We start from the raw sequence: 21,479 nt of genomic DNA, 5'->3' as shown, positions 1-21,479 counted from the left end.
CAAGCCTAGTCAACTTGTGTTGTTATGTCACCGAGCCATACTTTTGCTAGTATGTTTCATTTTGGCGACGAGGATGGGATCCTCTACATGCACGAAGACGCATGAGAAATCCAGTGAAGTTTTGATTTTCTCTGTGTGAGGAAAAAGGTTTGTTTTCGACCGAGGCAACTTGATCAAAGTTTGAGCACGTGCTATCAAAATGGCGGGAATTGGATTGTTTGGTCGTGTCGGCGAGTTCAGCCCTGAGCGAGAGACTTTTCGTTCCTATGTGGAAAGAATGGAAATGTTCTTCATGGCAAATAATATCATAGAAGAAACAGGCGAGGGTAAAGAGGAAGCCAATCTCGCAGTTGCAAATAGAAAACGTGTTATCTTTCTGACTGAGATTGGACCCGAAGCATATTCTACCCTGAGCAATCTGCTGGCACCAGTGAAACCAAAAGACACTCCTTTTGCGGACATTGTCAAAGCATTGGAGAAACATTACAATCCAGCGCCATTGGAGATAGCAGAGAGTTTTCATTTTGGAACTCGCTATCAAAAACAAGACGAATCCATCAGTGACTTTATTGTGGCCTTGAAGAAGTTATCGATTCATTGTAACTATGGAGAGTTTCTCAACCGAGCTCTGAGAGACCGTTTTGTGTGCGGATTGAACAATCCCAAAATACAGAATAAACTTTTGAACACCGAGGATCTTTCTTTTGAGAAAGCGTGCCAGATTGCAAAGTCAATGGAAATGGCAGAGAAGAACACCCAAGAATTCCGTCCTGTCAGTGCAAGTGATGACAGCCAAGGCATAGTAAATAAACTGGAAACTGTAAACACTAAGGAACCCTCATGTTACCGGTGTGGTGGTAAGCATGCTGCACCTAAGTGTAAATTTAAGTCAGCAAAATGCTACAAATGTAGCAAAGTAGGTCACCTTGCATCAGTTTGTCGCAGTAAAGATGATGAGTCTGGCATGAAAACAAAACAACCAGGAGCTAAAGGTACTGTTCATAGTGTCTTAGAATCAAACACAGAAGGTTGTGATGATAATGATGAGTTAGGTATTTATTCCATGTATGCAGTTGGTACAGATAATCCTACCAACAAAAGTTATACTGTAGAAATGACCATAAATGGTTCACCATGTGCAATGGAAGTAGACACTGCAGCTGATTACTCAATAATGAGTAAGAGCACACATTCTCAGAAATTCAGTAATTTTCCACTTCGTCCGTCAAAAGTTGAATTGAAAACCTATACGGGTGAAACCCTTACAGTGTGTGGTGAAATGCTGTGTGATGTAGTGTACAAGGGCCATGAATATACATTGCCAATTATTGTAGCTGATTATGAGAAGAAGCCTACTTTGATGGGAAGAAATTGGTTAAACCAGATAAGGCTTGAGTGGGGTGAACTATTTAGTTTAACAAGATCCGAGTTGGAAAGTGCCAAAAGTCAACTTGATGGATTACTAGTTAAACACAGTGAGTTGTTCAAAGATAGCTATGAGGGCATGAAAGGGTTGGAAGCACACATCACCATGAAAGATGGTGTAAAGCCCATATTTATTAAGCCACGTAGAGTTCCATATGCACTAAAAGATGAAGTCGAAAAGGAGTTGGATAAGTTAGAGAAAAATGGGGTAATCGTTAAAACTGACAGATCAGACTGCGCAAGCCCAATAGTAGTTGTGCCAAAGGCTGACAAATCGGTTAGAATTTGTGGGGACTACAAAGTAACCATCAACTCAGCTGTTGAAGATGAGCAGTATCCCCTTCCCACCCAACAGGAATTGTATGCTGCCCTCTCAGGATCAAAATTTTTCAGCAAACTTGATTTGTCGCATGCATATGCTCAGCTAAGTGTTGATAAAGCAAGTCGTGAGTACCTGACAATTAGCACACACAAGGGACTCTATTCCTACACCAAATTACCATATGGGGTTAAATCAGCACCTAAAATATTCCAAGCTAAAATGGATATGATTTTGCAAGGAGTAGAAAAATGTGTGTGTAAGTAGGATGACATTCTTATTGGTGGTGTCAGTTGGCAGGAGAATATCAAAATCCTGGCTGAGGTATTGGAGAGGTTGCATAAATATAACCTGCATTTGAAGATGGCAAAGTGTGAATTTCTGAAGAGGGAAGTTGTCTATTTGGGTTTGAAGATAGATGCTGAAGGTTTGCATCCAGTTGAGGAAAAAGTGGCTGCCGTAAAAAGGGCACCAGTACCACAAAACGTCAGTGAGTTGAGATCTTTTTTGGGCATGGTCCAGTACTATCACTCATTTCTTCCAGGTTTAGCAACCACACTAGCACCATTACATGAGCTCCTCAAAAAGGGTGTCCAGTGGACATGGACAAAAGAGTGTCAGCAAGCATACGACGCTTGTAAACTAGGTCTCACCAGTGATGCACTGTTGGTGCATTATGATGGGGACCGTGAACTGAGACTTGCTTGTGATGCGTCCAGCTATGGAATTGGAGCAGTTATTAGCCATGTGATGGATGATGGCCAGGAGAGGCCAATAGCCTATGCCTCTCGGACACTGAGTGCAAGTGAAAAGAACTATGCACAAATTGAGCGTGAAGCATTATCAATTGTTTTTGGTGTAAAAAAATTTCACCATTTTTTGTATGGGCGTAAATTTATCCTGATCACTGATCACAAACCATTGTTGGCAATTTTCAATCCAAAATCCGCTATCCCCACACTAGCAGCAGCTCGAATGCAGAGGTGGGCTCTAGTACTTTCGGCGTATGACTATGAGATTGAATACAAAAGATCTGAAGACCATGTCAACTGTGATGCTCTCTCAAGGCTACCACATGAGGACTCCACAGTGGGAAGTGAGGGTGTGGTCTACAGTGTGAGGGTAATTGATGATGATTTTCCAATCACTGCAGAAGATATCGGAAAGGCAACCCTTGTAGATCCTGTACTTGGTAAGGTACATCAATTTGTGATGTCAGGTTGGCCAGAAGGGTGTCCTGATGAGACCCTCAAACCCTATCATAATAGAAGAAATGAGCTGTCCTGTGAACAGGACTGTGTCCTTTGGGGCTCTAGGGTGATTATTCCACCAATCTTTAGAGCCAAAATGCTGGGGCAGTTGCATTGGGAACACCCTGGTATATGTGGTATGAAAGCAATTGCTCGTACATGCATGTGGTGGCCAAAAATGGATCAGGAAATCGAGGAAGCAGTGAGAGTATGTACAGTATGCCAAAATGTTAGAAATGCCCCACCCAGTGCACCCCTGATCCCATGGAAGTGGCCAACTAGACCATTTCAACGGATCCATATTGATTTCTGTCAGAAGGGTAATGATTACTTCCTTGTAGTAATCGATAGCCACTCAAAGTGGATTGAAGTGAAACATATGAGCTCTACAACTACTGAACGGACTATTGATGAGCTCCGTTTAATTTTTGCTACTCATGGTTTACCTGAAGAGGTGGTGTCTGACAACGGACCACAGTTTACGTCCATTGAATTTACCGAATTCATGCGCAAAAACGGCATCAAGCACACATTGGTTCCACCCTATCACCCTCAATCTAATGGGGCAGCGGAGAGGTCTGTGAGAGTTGTTAAGGATGCTTTAGTTAAACAGGTGCTTGAGGGTAAAAAGGGCATCTCTATGAAGCACAGACTTGCTAATTTTCTATTTCGGTATCGCACAACCCCTCACAGTACAACCGGTGTGACCCCCGCTGAGTTGATGGTGAAGCGTTGCCTAAGAACAAGATTAAGTCTGATTAAGCCTAATCTGGCACAAGTTGTAGAGAATAAGCAAGAGAAACAGAAAATGTATAAGGATTTGAAATGTAAGAGGGAAAGATCCTTTGTAAGAAATGACAGGGTGCGGGTACGAAACTCGAGGGCCAATTCTAAGACTGATAAGTGGATTCCAGGCACTATAATTAAAGTTTGTGGGCCCAGAACCTATGTAGTTAGGACAGGACACAAAACCAGATATGTGCACACTGATCACATGATAAGAGCACATGATAATGTACCAGATGATGTCAGTGAGCCAGATGTCGTGGTGCCTGAATCAAGTGGTCAGAAAATAAATGATGATAATGTGAATCCTCTCAATAGTACTTCTGAACCACATGTAGATCTGCCTGAAAACGAGGATACTGTTGTATCTCCTTTAGTTGTAAGTAGTCCACCTACAGTTTTGCGAAGATCTCAAAGGATTAGAAAACCAGTTGTTAAACTTAACCTGTAACTGTAGGTTATCACTATGTCTTGGGTATAAGTGCATCCTGAAAATCTGGGGGAAAGCAGTGTAATATATTCATAACCGGAAGTTGTGTTAAGCTGTTGTATTACCCAAGATGCTTAGAGAATAAAGTTGTTGTGTTGAGCAAGCCTAGTCAACTTGTGTTGTTATGTCACCGAGCCATACTTTTGCTAGTATGTTTCAACAGGCCTACATGCGTTCGATTCTTATACGTTAAAATTTACTTAATTAATTAATTAAACGCCATTCGAACGACTGGATTTAAATTTATTCTTTTCCCTTTGACAAACATATTGTCCGTTTCTAATTTTGCCATACTCGTGAAAAAATATTATCAGGCGTCAAGTTACGCTTGCAATGTAAATATGACAATATTTTTTCGAAGGCGTTTCACTTTGTTTTTCGAGCAAAAAAACACAAGTTTTTTTTCGTAAAAAGAAGCATTATATGCAGCACATATAATGTTATTTTATATCGAGACATTTTCTTGGGTACTATAATACGTCTATCAGTTATTTTGGTGGAGCAAGGAAAGGCACATCACCTAGGAGACTCCAATCAGATACTAGTAGGCGGGATCGCGGTTACTATTTAGTTTGCTTGGCATGTCAGTTTCGGCCTCCTTACCATTCAGCAGGAACGCTATCTCCAGAGCTAATTTTCAAGTTTTAAGGCAAGTACCCTTCACCCTCTTTTGTTGTTTGTCGGGTTTTCCGGTTTCTTTTTTAATTTACTAACGCAATGGGAAAACCTCGCGTCTTAATTCTGGGCCACTCTTTTATTCGTCGCCTGCACGAGCATATTAATCGTCCGAACGAAAGCGCCTATACTGCCAAGTTCGGTATTTCAACACCAGAATTTCTGTGCAAATGGCACGGCGTGGGCGGTCGAATGATCGATAAAGTTTTAAAGTATGATTTAAGTATTGTGGAGGATTTTAGCCCTGATATAGTGCTCTTACAGCTAGGAACAAATGACCTGCCCAACTCCCCCGCCATTACAGTGGGTTCCTCACTGGAACATCTAGTGACTGTGCTACACGAAGAGTACAAGGTCGACCTGATATGCGTATGTCAAACGCTTCGCCGTTCCTCTTCCGATGTTGCGTTTAACTCGAAAGTTGGGCTATTGACAAAATATATGAAAACGGTACTTGAGCCCATCCCATACGCATTCTTCTGGTCTCACAGGGGGTTTTGGAAAACAAAGGGTACCTATTTGTTAGGAGATGGCGTTCACTTGAATGGTAGGGGGCAACATAAATTGTATCGCAGTTTACGAGGGGCAGTGCTCAAATGCTTGCGTTTACTTGATGTTGTTTAGCTACTTATTCATATCTGCGTGTCGCCGGTTCCAATTTTGTTTTCATGTTTCCTTGCTGTGTTGCGTCCGCAGCTATTTGACATTGTACTTTTATCTGCCGACAAATTTGAGCAATGCTCTTAATTCTACTGTCGGCTGTATGCTATGTCACTGTTATCTTAATGGGGTGCATGTTACTTATCTCGAGTTTGATGGCAGTTGTATTTCCTGCCATTCATTAATTTTGCCCCCTTATCTGACGCAGAAAATAATTCTATCATGAGAGCAAGACGTTGCCATTTAAGTGTACAACCCTTTCCGGCCGCGTTCCGCGTGCCCAATTGCACTTGGTTACTGTCCTCGCCATTTTCTTTCTTGTATATTCGGAACCTGGCTTTGACTTGCTTATCGACTAGCTACAGTTTTACTTATGGGCCTATCACGTCTGCCCTTCGCGTCGCGCATCGGCATTTTAGTTCAGCCCTTCTCGTTTAACAAAGGTAGCTGCATGAACTCCTCTTTGTTCAATCACGAAGTCTAATTTTATTTAATTACACTCTATGTAAAGCTATGTCTTCTCGTAAACGCCCATCTGCCAGCACCTCTCGCGGTCGACCCAAACGTGTTCGTGCCACTCCTGCGGTCTCGACAGCAACGGTGGTCCCACCTGCGACCGCTTCCACTGTAGATATGGCGGCCCTAACGGCAACCCTTACGGCCGCTGTGACCAGCGCCGTTCAAGCTGCAATGAAGACTCCAAATTTGCCGACTGACGAGCCTCCTGCAAGTGAGGGTGCGAGCACCGCCATGACGGTCGAAGAGGCGGTCTCCGAGCAGTTGGCCCTTCTCACATCGCCAGACAAAGGTACTCATGAGCCCAGCTCCTCTGGCTCTTCTTCTCTAGACTATTCAGAGAAGCTAGTATTTTCCAGTACTGCCCTCGAGCTGGGAGGCAACGTTACTGATAAGGTCAAGGCTCGAGTCTGGGCTAACGAGTTTGTAGATTTCAGTCTTTTACTTTCAGTATCCCCTAGTCCTGACCGTTATTCTTTGTCAGTCAATACCTCCTCTCTCAGCTCGGGGGCTCATCTTACTCTCGAGCCTTGTAAGACTACGAAAAAGGTCACTACCATTAATCAATGGATATCGGCATTTCATACTTTCGTAGCGATTTACGTTGTTAGGTTTCCTAATGAGGCACCCAAACTGATGAAATACTGCGAAATCGTAAGAGACATTGCCGCTAAGTCTGGCGATTGGCTCTTTTACGACGAGCAATTTCGCCTCCTCCGGCAAACTGCTCCCAACAAGTATCCTTGGGACGCAGTGCATTGGGAACTATGGCTAAAGGTGACATTTCGTGAACGACAAACCCCATCTAACGGCGACCGGCCCAACAATAGTCGACCCCGATCCAGTCAGTCGCCATTTCCGAAAGGTACCTGTTGGGCGTTTCAAGCCGGTCGCTTCTGCGGGGGTGGATGCAAATTCGACCATAAGTGCTTCAAATGCGGGGCAAAGCATCCTGCCACTCGCTGTAACGCCGAGGGTCAAAAACGCGCTAGTCCACGGTCAACCTCCCATCCTCCCCCGCAGAACTCCACAGCCGATGACTCCCGTAAAGGCAGATCGGCTTGAGGGCCTTTTAAATGGCTATCCCTTCCCTTTTAAAGATTACTTACTTCGAGGCTTTAATTTTGGTTTTCGCGTACATTTCGAGGGCGAGAGGCGAGTTTTTGCACCTCCTAATTTAAAGAGCGCCCTTGCCCAACCGGACATTGTTCGCGATAAACTAAACAAAGAAATTACCGCCGGCCGTATAGCGGGTCCTTTTCACAACCCTCCTTTCCCAGACATGTTTTGCTCACCTTTAGGTATAGTTCCCAAGAAAAATCCCTCAGAATTTAGACTAATTCATCATTTGTCGTTTCCCCGAGGTTTCTCTGTAAATGACTTTATCCCTAGCGATTTTTCTTCGGTGTCGTACGCAACAATCAACGACGCTATTTCCGCTCTGAAACGTACAGGCAAGGGCTGTTTCATGGCTAAAACCGACATAAAGTCGGCTTTTAGGATTATCCCAGTCCATCCTGACGATCACCCCTTGCTGGGTATGAAATGGGAGAACCTTTATTACTATGATCGCTGTCTCCCAATGGGTTCTTCTTCTTCATGTGCCATTTTTGAAGCTTTTAGCACCGCTCTCGAATGGATAGCCATTCATCGTCTGGGGGCCTCAAGCGTACTGCATATACTCGACGACTTTTTATTTATCGCGGAATCTGCCGAAAAATGTCAGTCAGATCTTAATAACTTCCTAGGAATGTGTAAATTCCTTGGCGTCCCTATCGCCAAGGAAAAAACGGTTGGGCCAAATACGGTGCTGCAGTTCGCGGGTATTACGCTAGACTCTGTTTTACAAGAGGCTAGGCTCCCAGAGGATAAGCTTCAGAAACACGCCGGAAGGTTACACTTAAGGAGCTCCAATCACTCATCGGCCTTCTGAATTTTACGTGCTCAGTTATCTTACCAGGCCGAGCTTTTTTACGTCGTCTTATTGACCTCACGATAGGTCTACAGCGCCCATACCACCGTATCCGTTTAAACAAAGACGTTAAAGCCGACTTACAGGTTTGGATGCAATTTCTAGCGGGTTTCAATGGGCGTGCTTTCTTTTTAGATGACCTATGGGTTACCTCCACCTCGCTCGAGCTTTTCACTGACGCAGCCGGTTCAAAAGGCTATGGCGCAGTTTTCGGTCGAAAATGGTTTTATGGCTCGTGGCCTGAGTCATGGAGTTCCTTAAATATTACCTTCCTCGAATTTTTTCCCATCATCATTGCCTTGCATATTTGGGGGCCGACCATGGCTAATAAATGCATTTGTTTCGTGACCGATAATTCAGCGCTAGTTGAAGTTATCAACCGGCAAACTTCAAAGAATAAGCTCATTATGTTACTTGTCAGGGACTTAGTCCTTACTTCGCTGGAGGACAACATTCTATTTCGGGCGCGACATATAGCGGGTATACACAATTCTCGTGCTGATTTTTTATCCTGCTTGCAGGTGAAACAGTTCAAACAAATTTTTCCAGAGGCGGACGAAATGCCAACTCAAGTGCCAGACAGCCTTCTGCCGAAGAGCTGGTCGCTTCCCTGAACGATCTGCTTTCCTCGGCCCTGTCCATGGGATCACAAAAGTTGTATTCCCGAGCTTGGAAAGTTTTTCGTGACTTTTACCACCAATTCGTGTGCCCTTATTCATTTCAACTTCCGATTCCTCCAACCGCAATGAATATGAATAAGTTGCCAGTAATCGGATACCCGTGTTTGCGCGAAGAACTCTGGAATCGTCAGGGGGCAAACATTGCTAGTCGCTAAAAGGAAATGTATGGCGAAAAGTTGTTTCGAGGTACAAGAAAACGATTTTTGAGAGGGATCAACGCTTTTTCGCCGTCGTTTTTATCGCAAATGGATTTGGGCAATGTTAATATGTGGAATATGTAAGTTTTTCTTTGAATAACCGTGAAATATGTGACAAAATCTACCGATAAACTCCGTTGTTTGCGTGAGGTTTATTGTGAAATTTACATCGCGTAATGGTCTGAAAATATTACAAAATTAATTAGGTATAAATCGAGACGGAGGAATAACCCAGTAAAGCCTTTTAAGTTGTGTACAGGCTACTTTTGGCTTATTTGAAAGCTCAGTCGTACAAATAATACTGGAAATAAGCCCGGTGGCGATCATTGTACTGTCAGGGGTTGATTTAATGACAAATGAGTCCGCGCGACTCATGCTGTGTGGCTACTGTGTTGCTCAAAGCCTTTGTTTTGCTTTTACAAGCACGTATTTCAGTGATTTTCCATTTCTATAACAGATCAAGGGTAGCTCCTTGAATATATCTCTAAGTATTTGTATTTGAAAGTGCCATTTGTGCGTGATTATGCTTTTCAAAGCTTGGTATTGACGGTTGAGTGAAATAGCCCGACACAAAGGGTAGTAGTTCATTCTGCAATTTTCGATTTCTGTTTTAGAGCTTCTTTTCTGTCTTAATATTTAACTTCTCGGAGGGTCTTTTCTACCATTTGCTCCGGGTAGCCTCTCGAGATCAGGCGTGTATTGAAATTTTCAATATTCTCTTCAATGTATTTCACAATAAACCTCACGTAAGCAAAAGGGAGTTTATCGGTAAATTTTTTCACTTATTTCACGGTTATTCAAACAAAAACTTACATTTTCCAAGTATCAAAATTGCCAAAATCAATTTGCGATAAAACAACGGCGAAAAAGCGTTGATCTCTCTCCAAAACCATGTTTTTGGGCGTCGAAACAACTTTTCGCCATACATTTCCTTCTAGCGACTTGCAATGTTTGCCCCCTGACGATCCCAGAGTTCTTTTCGCAAACACGGGTATCCGATTACTGGCAACTCATTCATTGCGCTTTTTATATCATATCTCCGCGCACGCAAATTGGCCGCGTCTACAATTACCTCTTATCTATCAGCCATCAGCTATGTTCACAAAATGAAGGAATTACCTGACCCAACTAAGACATTTTTGATTCAAAAACTTTTGGACTGCGGTCAGTAAACAAAGGTCACCTGATACCAGACTTCCTATCACGAAACCTGTTCTTTCCCAGCTTGTGCGTTCACTACAGCACACCAACTCTTCGGCAGTTCAGCGTACACTTTTCAAGGCTATGTTCCTGACAGCTTTTTACGGTTTTTTCCGCATAGGGGAACTAGCGAGCAAGAGCCCTGAGTGCGGCAATGCAGTTGTGCAATTTGAGTCGCTGTCATTTTTATCAAAGGACGGTTGCATACAATCCTTAAAGATAACAATCTGTCACTTTAAACATAACACGAACAATCGGCCTGTGGACATTATTATAACACGCGATTCTGCTTCCCCCTTTTGCCCAGTACAGGCGATGCTCGAGTATTGCAAAGTAAGACTTTTCTCACCAGGTCCACTTTTTTGCTTACACAATCGTCCTGTTACTGTCACCCAGTTCAACGCTCAACTGCGCTCTTGTTTATCTTTTTGTTCTCTCGATTCAAGCCGATACAAAAGTCACAGCTTTCGCATCGGTGCTGCTTGTCATGCTGCTGACCTAGGTTTCTCTGATTCCCAAATCAGGGCTCTTGGTCGCTGGAAGTCTGATGCGTTTAAACTTTATATCCGGAACGAAACACTTTCCGCTAATTAACATCGGTAGCATGGTTTTTCCGATAGCAAAGGTCTTCCGCCGGCCTGTCCGTCATCGGCTGTAACGCATTTAATTATCTACATTTCGTAGGATGGGAAATTGACTCAATGGCATTGACAGACCAGTCAGTCATGAGCTGTGGCACTGTTAATGCTTCGTGTCATTCCGTCATTATCATGTAATGTACTTCACACGCCCTCAACGCGCTGTTTTAGCTTTTAGTAATGTAATGCCATTAACTCACCAGTCAGTCAGGAGCTGTGGTTTCGTTAATGGTTTCGTCCTTTCTTAATTCTTGTATTGAGTACTAAACACGCTAGTTCGTCATGATAGGTTAACCCTTTGGTGGTGTTATTGCACCGTCATCTACACGCTAGTAAATCATGACCTGTGGCTTTGTTATTGCCTATAGTCCTCATATCTTGTAGAGTTATTGTCACGTCATTTACACGCCAGTCAGTCATGAGCTGTGGCACTGTTTATGACTTTAGTGGCTCCTTTACTATCACTTCTGGATCTAAGTCAGTACGACACGCTCGGGCTACTCCGACACTCGTTATAGTTTGTTTTCAATACCTAAGGAGATCAGACTAATATCTCCTTTTTGGGATTATCGGGTTCCTTGAATTTATTGTGGGCTGGGCCCTGCTCTCTTCTTGGTGGGGCGGCCACAATGTGTGGCTTTTGGCGGTTTTTCGTGCCCCACCTTTGCTGAAGATAACATCAAATACTTGTAATTTTTGATAACTTTATCTGAGACAAATAAACGTCACGCTAGTGGCCATATTTACGGCAGATCGGTGGCTTTGTTTGTTGAGTTTACTTATCATGCTTCAGCAAACGAGCGCGGCGAGAGCAGCCCCCATCCCTAAGGCGAAAGGAAAATGGAACGAGATAAAAATAAAAATACTACAGTTAAACATCCGGTAAGTACATACGGGAGGTGGTCGCTTACGAGAGCTCAGACCATTTTGTCGGTCAAAATTTTGCGTCATTAGCATATGGTAACTGCAGAGAATTACCCGCGTTTTAAATGTCGTATTCATGTGAAAAGTCAATTTCGAGAAAAGAAACCGATACTTTCCGTTGAGAAAATTTCCATCTCTTGTACTACCTAGGAATGCGATGATGTTACAACATCTTACGATGTGTTTTATTATCCAATTTTTGCCCTATCATTTGTCAAGTGGACGTTCACTGGAGGTTTAAAACAACAGAAAATTTCAAGCTTTTAGCTCTAAAGTGGTCGCGGTCGTTTACGAGAGGTGGTCGATTACAAGAGGTTCAAAATATAGTGATCTGACTTTTGGTATGCTGGAAAACTGGTCGCTGAGGAGAAACGGTCGCTTATGAGAGGTTGTCGCAATCGGAGGTTCGACTGTACACTACATGTTATTATGTCGTGCACTCTTGGTCTACAGGCAAACCAACAACAGACGACCACACGTAAAATTTGCGAGTTAAAAAGTTAACCCTTGGTAACCACGCACTGAATGGTAATTTCATTTCTGGTCAGTGCGGAATGGACGACGGTTAGAAGTAGCAAGGAATGACGGGCCTGCACGACTTCTAACAATGGAAACTTTTGAACCATGTGCGTAATCTTTGACCCCTTGGCTTGGGAGAAGTTCTTAGACTTTTACGCACTAACTCTTCAAGAACAATATTTGAAGAGAACATTATTAAATTCAAATCACGTCTCCTTGCTAGAGGTTATCCAAAAAATCTGATTGAGACACTCCAATCAGATATCAAATTCACAGAAAGGGTATCAGCGCTACAACAAAAATACGAAAGCCGAAAAGATATCTTGCCTTTTGTAACACAATATCAACCGTCAGTGCCTAATCTCAAACATGTTTTAATGCAAAAATGGCACTTGATACAAAACCAGCCTTCTCTACGGCAAATTTTCAAACAGCCACCACTCATATCTTTTAAAAGAGGGAAATCCCTTAAAGACATACTCGTAAGAGCGAAATTATAAAGGGGTCAAAGATTGCGCACATGGTTCAAAAGTTTCCATTGTTAGAAGTCGTGCAGGCCTGTCATTCCTTGCTACTTCCTACTCCGACATGCGCAGAACATTGACGGAAGTCATTTGTTGTTTCCGGTAGCCGTTGCAATCTGTCACGGTCGTCCTTGCTAAAGGTCTGTCTCCTCGAGAAGGCTCGTCTGTATACTGAACAATAGGGGACCATTCAATATTTATGCCTGGGGGAAGGAGATGGCACAAAAGAGGGGGGATCATCAAAAAATTAAGAAATGAAGAGGGGGTCACTAAAATAAATAGGCATCATAGGTGTGGGGAGGGGGAGGGGGCTATGTATTTCTTTTCGCCATATGGAGCATACCGGTGAACACTTCCAAACAGTCCACTTACATGGGTCACCTAATACAAAAAAAGTCACGACAGTGAGATAACGACCTCACAATATTGCGCTCAGATCGGGCTTGGCCAGAGACCTGTGCTACAACAGATACTCTGCCACTGTTGGTTTCCTTTAGAATCACTCTCGCTTTCCGATGAATCAGAGCTGCAAAGATGCAAAATAACGATATCATCTCCGCTGTCACTTTCCGCATCAGAACTGCTGTCCATATCATTGTCATTGGTATCATCTTGTCGCTGCCGCTGCGCTCGTGCCGCTGAAGAGAGACACGGGTATCAAGTACCTAACCTATTCTAATCAAGGCATGTGCAGTGAACCGTCGCACCTTATCATTTTTTTCTTTTTTTTGCCCTTTAATTGAAGGTTGAAATGACTGACGGATACTTGTCAAGCTTCTGGATACTTAATTGCTCAACTTTACCAGTGCGACAAAGAGTGTTCCAATCATAGTCTTCGAAGCATTTCTGTTGTTTATACTTGCGTTTCCTGTTGTCTCTGCTCGCATTTCTAACATCATGTATCTGCTTAAGTTTCCATCCTGTCTTGCAGGTTTTTTAGCATTATTTTCTGTAGACATGCCTCTAATAATACAGTTCTTTGCTGTTTCATTCAAACAGTGTTTTTGGACTGAACAATTTGCATGGCAGAAATTGAATGAAAATGTGAGGCCTGTTCTAATTATATATTTCTTTCATTATCTATATTTATATTTCTTTGTATTTTATTTCTTCCAAGCACTACCTTGGAATTCATCACCAAAATTGTCAACTGGAACAAAGAGTAACAGCTATTTCAAGTACTTGTATACAGACCTAAACCATAAAAGCACCAAGTATTTCACCAAAATACTCCCAGACATGTACGAACATGCACAATCCTATTTCCTGGATAACTTGACAAAGTACCTTTACAAGGAAAGGGAAAACAGATTTCAAACCAAAAAATATTTTGTAAAGCTCAAGCATGACATGAGTTTACTTTTTTCTGAAACAAATGAAGTCTCCTGTTTTAAATTTATGAGAATGTCCCCGACACAACTAAGGCCTAATCATATAGGCATTGTGTCCAAAGGTGTTAAAAAATTCGAAAAAAATTATGTCCTAAATGAAAAAGGAAGAAAATAGCATCCCATCTAATTTGGGGACACTTTTTAACAGAAATAAACTTAAGCCATGGGCCAGTGAGCAATATCAGTATACTAAAGCAGTCCAAGAGGAACTTGCTCAAATGAAAGGAGATGTCAGTGACAAATAAGAGAAGTTTTTAAGCATAAAGCGAAGTCTTGACCGAGCCTTCAAAGGTTTGCTAAATGAGACAGGAATGAAGAACGGAAGACAAAAAAAAAAAAAGAAAAGAAAAGAGAAGGTGAAAAGGGCAAGAAAGAGCGCCTAAACAAAATCCAAGAAGAAACAAGGCGCAAAATCATCAAACGTGATTCTGAGGAAGCTTACAAGTGTATTACAAAACAAATACTTCTGTTATATGTACTAGAAAAATTGAGAGCAGACTGGCACAAAGCTCGATTGGCATCCAGAAGCAAGGATATGTGCACTTGCGCTTATGCAAAGCTCACCGATTAAGAATTAGAGGCAAACTGCCATGAAGAGGAAGGACATAGTGAAGAAGAAGTGAAAAGTGGAAAAGATGATTGCAAAGAAAGAAAGAAGTGGTGGAGAATAATAAAGAATTCAATGAAAGAAATTAAGTGTCATTGTCAGAGAGAACCGGGCAGTACCAAAAGATCGAGGTCGGCCGTTTACCTTCATCTTTTCACAGTATAAAAGCTATCTGAAAAGATTAACAGCCATGACATTTAAAGGAATTTTATTTAGTTTAGGATTCTGAAACGTGTACATGAGTTTTTCTAAAACAAACATATATTTACAGATTTATTGCATTCATGTCTGGATGGTACAAATGTCTCAACTATCGAGTTTAGAGATTGTACGTCCAATTTAATCAATTCAATCCTGACTTTATCCACCCTCATTTCCATCCAAATCTCTACAAGTAGGCTCTTCAGTCGTTATTAACAGACTAGAAAAATCTATAAGAAGACAAGTCATTCTTCGCCGTATTTCTTATACGTTTAACACTAACGGCAAGTTAATGTTTAAAACGAACCATGGTTAAGTGGCATGTTTTGATTTCCCAACAGAAACACATTTCGAGATAAGATCATTACGTTCCATCCAGACTTCTGGCACATTTAAACAATGAAACAATATTTACACCGACAGGTTATAACTGTATCATGCATTCAGAAAAAATGCTTTAATTTACTAACACAGAGGTTTTTACCCTAAATTCCCAAGGTAATTCACATTAATTTGTTTTGATTTTGCCTCGCTACGCTTAGTGATTGGTTTAAAAGCCTAGCGCCACATTTTCAAGCAATCCTAGCTAAGCCTCGCTCGCATATCTTATCTCGAGTTCGTATTCGTGCTCAATATTGCTTCAGTCGAATGTCTGTGTCCTTTTTGATTGGTCAAAGTGATTACCTTGGTTGTCGTTTTACCACAGTCAGTTAAAAACCTCTCTATGGGTTGAATATTAAAATATGTTGGATAAGTCATTACTAAACGTTGTATTGTACCTAATGTATTTAATTAATACTGCATTAAGATGGCATTGGGCCCCAGTGTAGCGTGATAGCGCGCAAGTCATTTGTACATTTTGAAAATTGTATTTAGATTGAAAATTAATTGGTTTCTGCTGGAATGTGTAAGAGTACTAATAACTTCGTGGGATGCAAATTTAACCAGGAAAGAAATTTGGCGGGATAAGAGTTAGTTTCATCCTCAACTTGAGTTTTCATTTAAGTTAATTTGTTGCTATTTGAAATCTACTTTTACATCATAAACAAATTAATCAACAATAATTCCAACGCTTTTCTTTTGACTCCTGGTGCCTTTTGTCGCACGGAAAACTTGACAAAAGCGCTATCATGGTACTGGCCCTTTGAATAACTTTAGCGCTGCGGTAGATATAACTAAACATACATGTGTATGTATAACTTAGTTGTACTAAACCCATTAAACATTACATTATTTTGAGTAACAAGGTGAATAATAATTACTGTTATAGTAATAAAGAGTCCTTATTCATAGTTTTAAATAGACGTGAAAACTTACAAGCTACTTATAGAGTTAAAAACTGTCCCAATAACAACAATTTTTAACTATAATCCAACTTGTAAGCAAGGCAATTTTGGGCATTTTGTAGTTTCGGCCAGAAATTGTCTTGTATACACTATATTTAAACTGTAAGGCAAATGAGAATAGCAAGAAAGGAGTATTGATATTCATTACTAACATATGCAGAATCAAATAACAAAGGTACTGGACGTATATCTATAAGTGACAATTGTCTGTTTAAATACCTTACACGATGTTAGCACTACAGCTTAAATATATTTACAAAATTAAAGTAAGGAATTTGATCATTCCCTGAAAGATGCCTGTCTGTGGAGATAATTTCGTTGCCTGGAGTCTATCACAGTGGAGTTAACTAACGAATATGAAGACTAAGATTGCGAAATAATGTCCTAATGACGTAAGGCAAAATCCTTGAAGGATTAAACAAAGTTTAATGTCAATCGATGTGATAGAAACTGAAATTTTCATATCAATCTGATCAGAAAAGTTGAAACACCAAAAAGAATTTTGAGACAGATGTTGGGCTAAAAGAAAGAGGAGACGTACAAAGTGAATTGTTTCTTGGTTAGATTACCGAAGGAAGAGTTTTTTGATAGATTGAGGAAACAGGCAAAATGTCTGGAAGAGATTTCTTTTGTTGGCCTCTTAATATCTACATTATGTACAAACAAATTACCAGCTCAAACTGCTGCAACAGAAATCAGCAGCCTTGGAACTTTCAGAGATGAGATAATTTCTTTTGTAAAATCCGTCATATTGTACCTGGAGAGTTCTACCACCGTCATTCCATATCAGCCGGCATTTTCAGCCGTGCAAGGAATTCGTAATTCTCTCCTCTCTATCCGTCTTGTACGTGCAAGCGCCGGACGTTATCGCATTCATTGGTACTACGGCGGCTAAAACCGTGAGCCAAAACCTTTGTCATGCCTTGTGTAAATATTTCACAACGTCACCTGCTTCCTTTCATAAATCCGACAAAACCTTAGTGGTTTGTGTCTTTGAAATGGCCGCTAGTGTGGCTTAAATGCAGGCGTTTAGTGTATGTTGGTAAAACTACCTGAAGAGATCTACTACTAGTTTAGTGTTTAATTTTAATTTTAAAAAATGTAAACCAAATTTAAAAAGAAACAAAAAGTTGTAGTTTAAAAAAAAAGTTGTAAAACTTCTCGGTCTGCTTATACTACAGAAGCTAGGCTGTGCTACTAAGTTAAATTTACGAGAAGTTACTATTTTATACAGTTGCAAATTGCTTGTATAATGTCTGGGATGTCAGCAAAGTTTTCAGTTTGACTGTTGTCTGGGCAGTAGCCAAACATGTTTACTAAAGAACTTTTGCCATTACCTGCAGGCGAATACACTAGATACATTTTTTGAGAAACCAAATCGAACAAAAACACAGATAGATAAACATACAACACAAAAGTTAACCTACACGAGCTAAAAACGTGTATATTGTATATTGTGGACTGCTTATAATTTCAATCAAAACTGATTAAAAAGTGTTCAATAACTTTTAAACAAATTAAGCTAAACCGATAGGAAGAGCAGTTTTTAAGATAAGACAAAGTAATGGTTGTTCCGCGCAATCAAGAAAAATTGTTACTCTGGCTTTCATATCAAATTTCTTTTTAAAGTCTCTTGTCTTGAGGAATGGAAGTTATGAAAGTTTTAAATAACCCTCACTTTTCACAAAGTATATACACGACTGAATATTGAAAAAATTATCAGATTTTAAGCTTTTGTAATCACACTCTATTTCCTTCATTATAAACGAGAGCAAATGGATTGCTCAAATCACTGAAAAGAATAGGCCTGCTTTGATTCAATATCTTTACTGCAGGACGAAACAAAGTTCTCAGAAGCTCTCTTAGAAGACAAACTGTACAAAGTTATAACAAATCAACTTGAGCAACTAATTTCTTTAAAGACTTTACTTTTGTTAAGAGAATGCGAGTTACTTTGCTAATGCTATTCGCATTGATGTTATTGCTATGCATCTACTAGCTCACTGTACAGCGTTACAGTGTCTTGTCTAAAAAAAACAGCCGTCTTATGTCACGCCGTCAAGTGTTCTCCCGAGAAACGCCTGAAACTCGATGTGCATTTCGTTTGCTTATAGTGGTCAGGTTGTTCGTAATCCAGGTTTAAGAGTTGATGGAGGTTTAAAGTTCTCTTTAGAGGACTTAGAGCTTGTAAGACGTCGTGAATAGTTGAGAGAAAAAAAAAAAATGGCTCAAGTTTATAATTGAGCAACACTAATTTTCGACTAGCTTGGTCATACTTTGAACAACCACGCCATGGTTAAGTTTTACTGTTGGTACTCATGTCGGAAAGTAATATCCCGCTTGGCACTAAAAGAGACAATGATCTAAGTCTCTTGCCATTACTAGTCAACTGAAGCTAACTGAAACATACACATGCTATGACCGGATTAGTCAGTGCTGCAATATCGGGCAGGACAAACCAGCGGGTCTGATAACTTGTAGATATAATAGGAGCCGCAATTCTTTAATTGAATGGAGAATGGTATGTCGCAACAGGTAAACTTATTAATGCAGACGTTTCTTGTGACTTTACCCTCAGCCACTGTAGGATGACCACCACTCAACCAGATAGGAAAGGCTGCATCACAACGGTCCATCGGTGGACATGTGGTCACCATTTTTGTGCCTGCAGCTCCTTGGAAGCGATACCAGCCATTGAGTGTGTTGTCACATTTCTGGTTTACTGTTTCGTAGTCATATTTTCTTTCTGCATCTGTCAGATTTTGGTAATTTTGCCAGTGACATACATCAACTAAAGGAAATACACAAATGTGTAAATAAATATGTGATAAACACAGAAGACATTTGACATATGTCGTCTTGTGTTTGGTAGTCATATCTTCTTTCCGCGTCTGTCAGATTTTGGTAGTTCTTACATACGTCAACTAAAAAAAACAAACAAAGTAATACGTAAATAACTCTCCCCTGATCCGTAGATACCTCTGTCGTGCTGTGTCGTTGGGAGTTACTTGTAGTTTGAATACAGTCACTTCATATATCTTGTTCAATTTTACATCACTTTATTACATCCGGTCATGCGCAAACATTTCAATATGATTTGTCTTTGTTTCCATTTTTCCTGGGAACAAGGTTGTTAAAAGATCTCGCCACCGAAATATAGCTTCTACAATAGGTATTAATTACCACCTTTTTGTCTGTCTATACGAGAAAATCTTCATATTTACATTTGAAATTTCCAGTTCAAATGCTGTTGGGTAACCTGTATGTAAGCCATAGGTGAATAAATTTGTCCTTCAGGCGATGATATATATCGGCTCTAAGTGCGAGAACATCACAATCAGCGCCAGTGTTTCTCCACTAAGGTGTGTTTACTCTCTGGCATTGGATAAACCGCTGGAGGAATACTATGTGGGATACATTAACCAACTATGTAGTGGATTCTAACTTCATATGGGTTTTTTTTTTTTTTCCTGATACATGCCTACTTGTTAAATAAGATTCTTAAATGTGGCAAACCGTCCTTACATAACGACAAATAAAGTTTTTAACTGTAGCTAATTAAAACAGAATAGAAGATATCCCTACTAATGATAAAACTGTGTTGTACCTTCACAAATAGCACCGTTCTTTACAAATCCATCCTTGCACTGGCAGTAGTACGATCCATTCGTATTCTTGCACTCAGAGTTTCCAACAGCATTACATGGGTCGACCTGTGCTGCGCACTCGTCGATGTCTAAAAACAAAGGGATCTAAGTGTAACTATTTCAATGTGACAATGGATGGTTAAGTGTTCCATTACGAGCATTACATGGGTTGATCTGTGCAGCGCACTCGTTAATGTCTAAAAACAAAGGGATGCAAGTGTTAGTATTTCAATGTCACAATGAATGGTTAAGTGTCCCATTACGAGCATACAAAGGAATTCTGGTGGAAGTAAACTACTAAACACATGAAAATAACAAAAAAAAATCAGAAGAACCTCAAGAGAACCTTGTTACCAAGAAAATCAGTAGAATTGGCGCCTTAAATCTACTCCAAAGTTTTCACATTTCTAAAGTGATTACACGGCATATAGAAACACCTATAGCAGATACATTTTATTAGAGTAATCGTGTGGCTGGCTAACGGGAAACTTTCAGTGATATCAACCACACAGTGCTGCCATCTGCCCATCGATTGTAGGCGTTTCATCCCTGTTACTTACATGTGGTATTACCTGCTGTTACCTACAGCGATTATCTCAATCACAGTGTTCCAGTAAAGTCTAGTGCGCAGCTGCAGTTGAATTCGTTGACTCGTCTAAGTAACTAACTCTTCGCATCATTTCGCCTCCACCTGCCCACAACAGGTGTAAAATCGGCCCTGAATCGAAGCCATACCCATGCGGTCAATTCCCCATCTGTCCCCCCTTCACCAGATTGGAGGTTATGACCATGGAACTACACGCCCTACTGTGTTTAGCATGTTTAACGTTGGGTCGTGTGTCCGCTCACAGGCAAACTGTTACAAGGAAATATACTGTAAAGAAGGAATTAAAACATTTCTGCTGGAAAAGTAAAAACGATGGAAGTTTCACAGCAACTCGTAAAACAGGTTTATCTTTTGGTTTCCTCGTGGCAATAATAGTCAAAGACGACTTTCTTTTTGTTTTCCCTTTTCCAGTGGCTGTCAATTTCTAGGAAATACACCTTTTTATTGGCTCCTAATCGTTTGTTAACATTACTGTTTTATTATTTACACGAACTACTACCTGTTTCACATTGTGTGCCATTAAATCCTGGTGCACAGCTGCAGTTGAATCCGTTCACTCGGTCTGTGCAGTTCCCGCTGTTCTTGCAGGGATGACTTGCGCAGTCATCGATATCTGTTTTAAAGGGATAAGGTAGAAATTTAAAAACGGTCATACCATAAAATACCACGTTAAAGCCTCCCCCGATATAAACCCTTCTATTTGCTAACAAAGATATTATTCCCGATATAAGCCCCCCCCCCCCCCCAGCCACCCCCCGCCGATACGAGCCCATCTAATGTGTAAATCACATAACGTTCTGGTCCTTTCCAGTTGCTCCAGTCACACTAGTGTTTTAGAGATGTTTTTGAAACATATTCTCCGTTTACACAATAAATGTATTACAAATGTAATGGTATATTAGCTT

The 21,479-nt window shown here is 40.8% G+C and overlaps 1 protein-coding gene, 1 long non-coding RNA gene and 1 pseudogene across 2 annotated transcripts; 2 read left to right on the top strand and 1 right to left on the bottom strand.

Moving 5' to 3' along the window:
- Positions 1–6,118: 6,118 nt before the first annotated feature.
- Positions 6,119–7,275, top strand: LOC149104790 (uncharacterized). The gene has a single exon (XM_089271597.1). It carries the CDS (start codon positions 6,119–6,121, stop codon positions 7,184–7,186), a length of 1,068 nt encoding a protein of 355 aa, XP_089127723.1. The 3' UTR covers positions 7,187–7,275.
- Positions 7,276–9,935: 2,660 nt separating this feature from the next.
- On the top strand, positions 9,936–10,936 carry LOC149104789 (uncharacterized; annotated as a pseudogene).
- A 7,912-nt stretch (positions 10,937–18,848) lies between these two features.
- Positions 18,849–20,274, bottom strand: LOC149104788 (uncharacterized). Its single transcript, XR_016201313.1, has 2 exons — positions 19,928–20,274; positions 18,849–19,111 (listed from the first exon to the last, which is right to left on the bottom strand). It is a non-coding gene; the product is annotated as an uncharacterized LOC149104788 (long non-coding RNA).
- Between the last annotated feature and the right edge of the window lie 1,205 nt (positions 20,275–21,479).

This window comes from Orbicella faveolata, unplaced genomic scaffold (assembly GCF_042242905.1).
Source record: "Orbicella faveolata isolate gen_17 unplaced genomic scaffold, um_ofav_v1 contig_34, whole genome shotgun sequence".
Classification (NCBI taxonomy): Eukaryota; Metazoa; Cnidaria; class Anthozoa; order Scleractinia; family Merulinidae; genus Orbicella; species Orbicella faveolata.
This window is presented reverse-complemented; position numbering and strand designations above follow the sequence as displayed.

Excerpts from the sequence above, each read along its gene's own strand:
- LOC149104790 (XM_089271597.1), top strand. The coding sequence starts at position 6,119 with ATGTCTTCTCGTAAACGCCCATCTGCCAGCACCTCTCGCGGTCGACCC.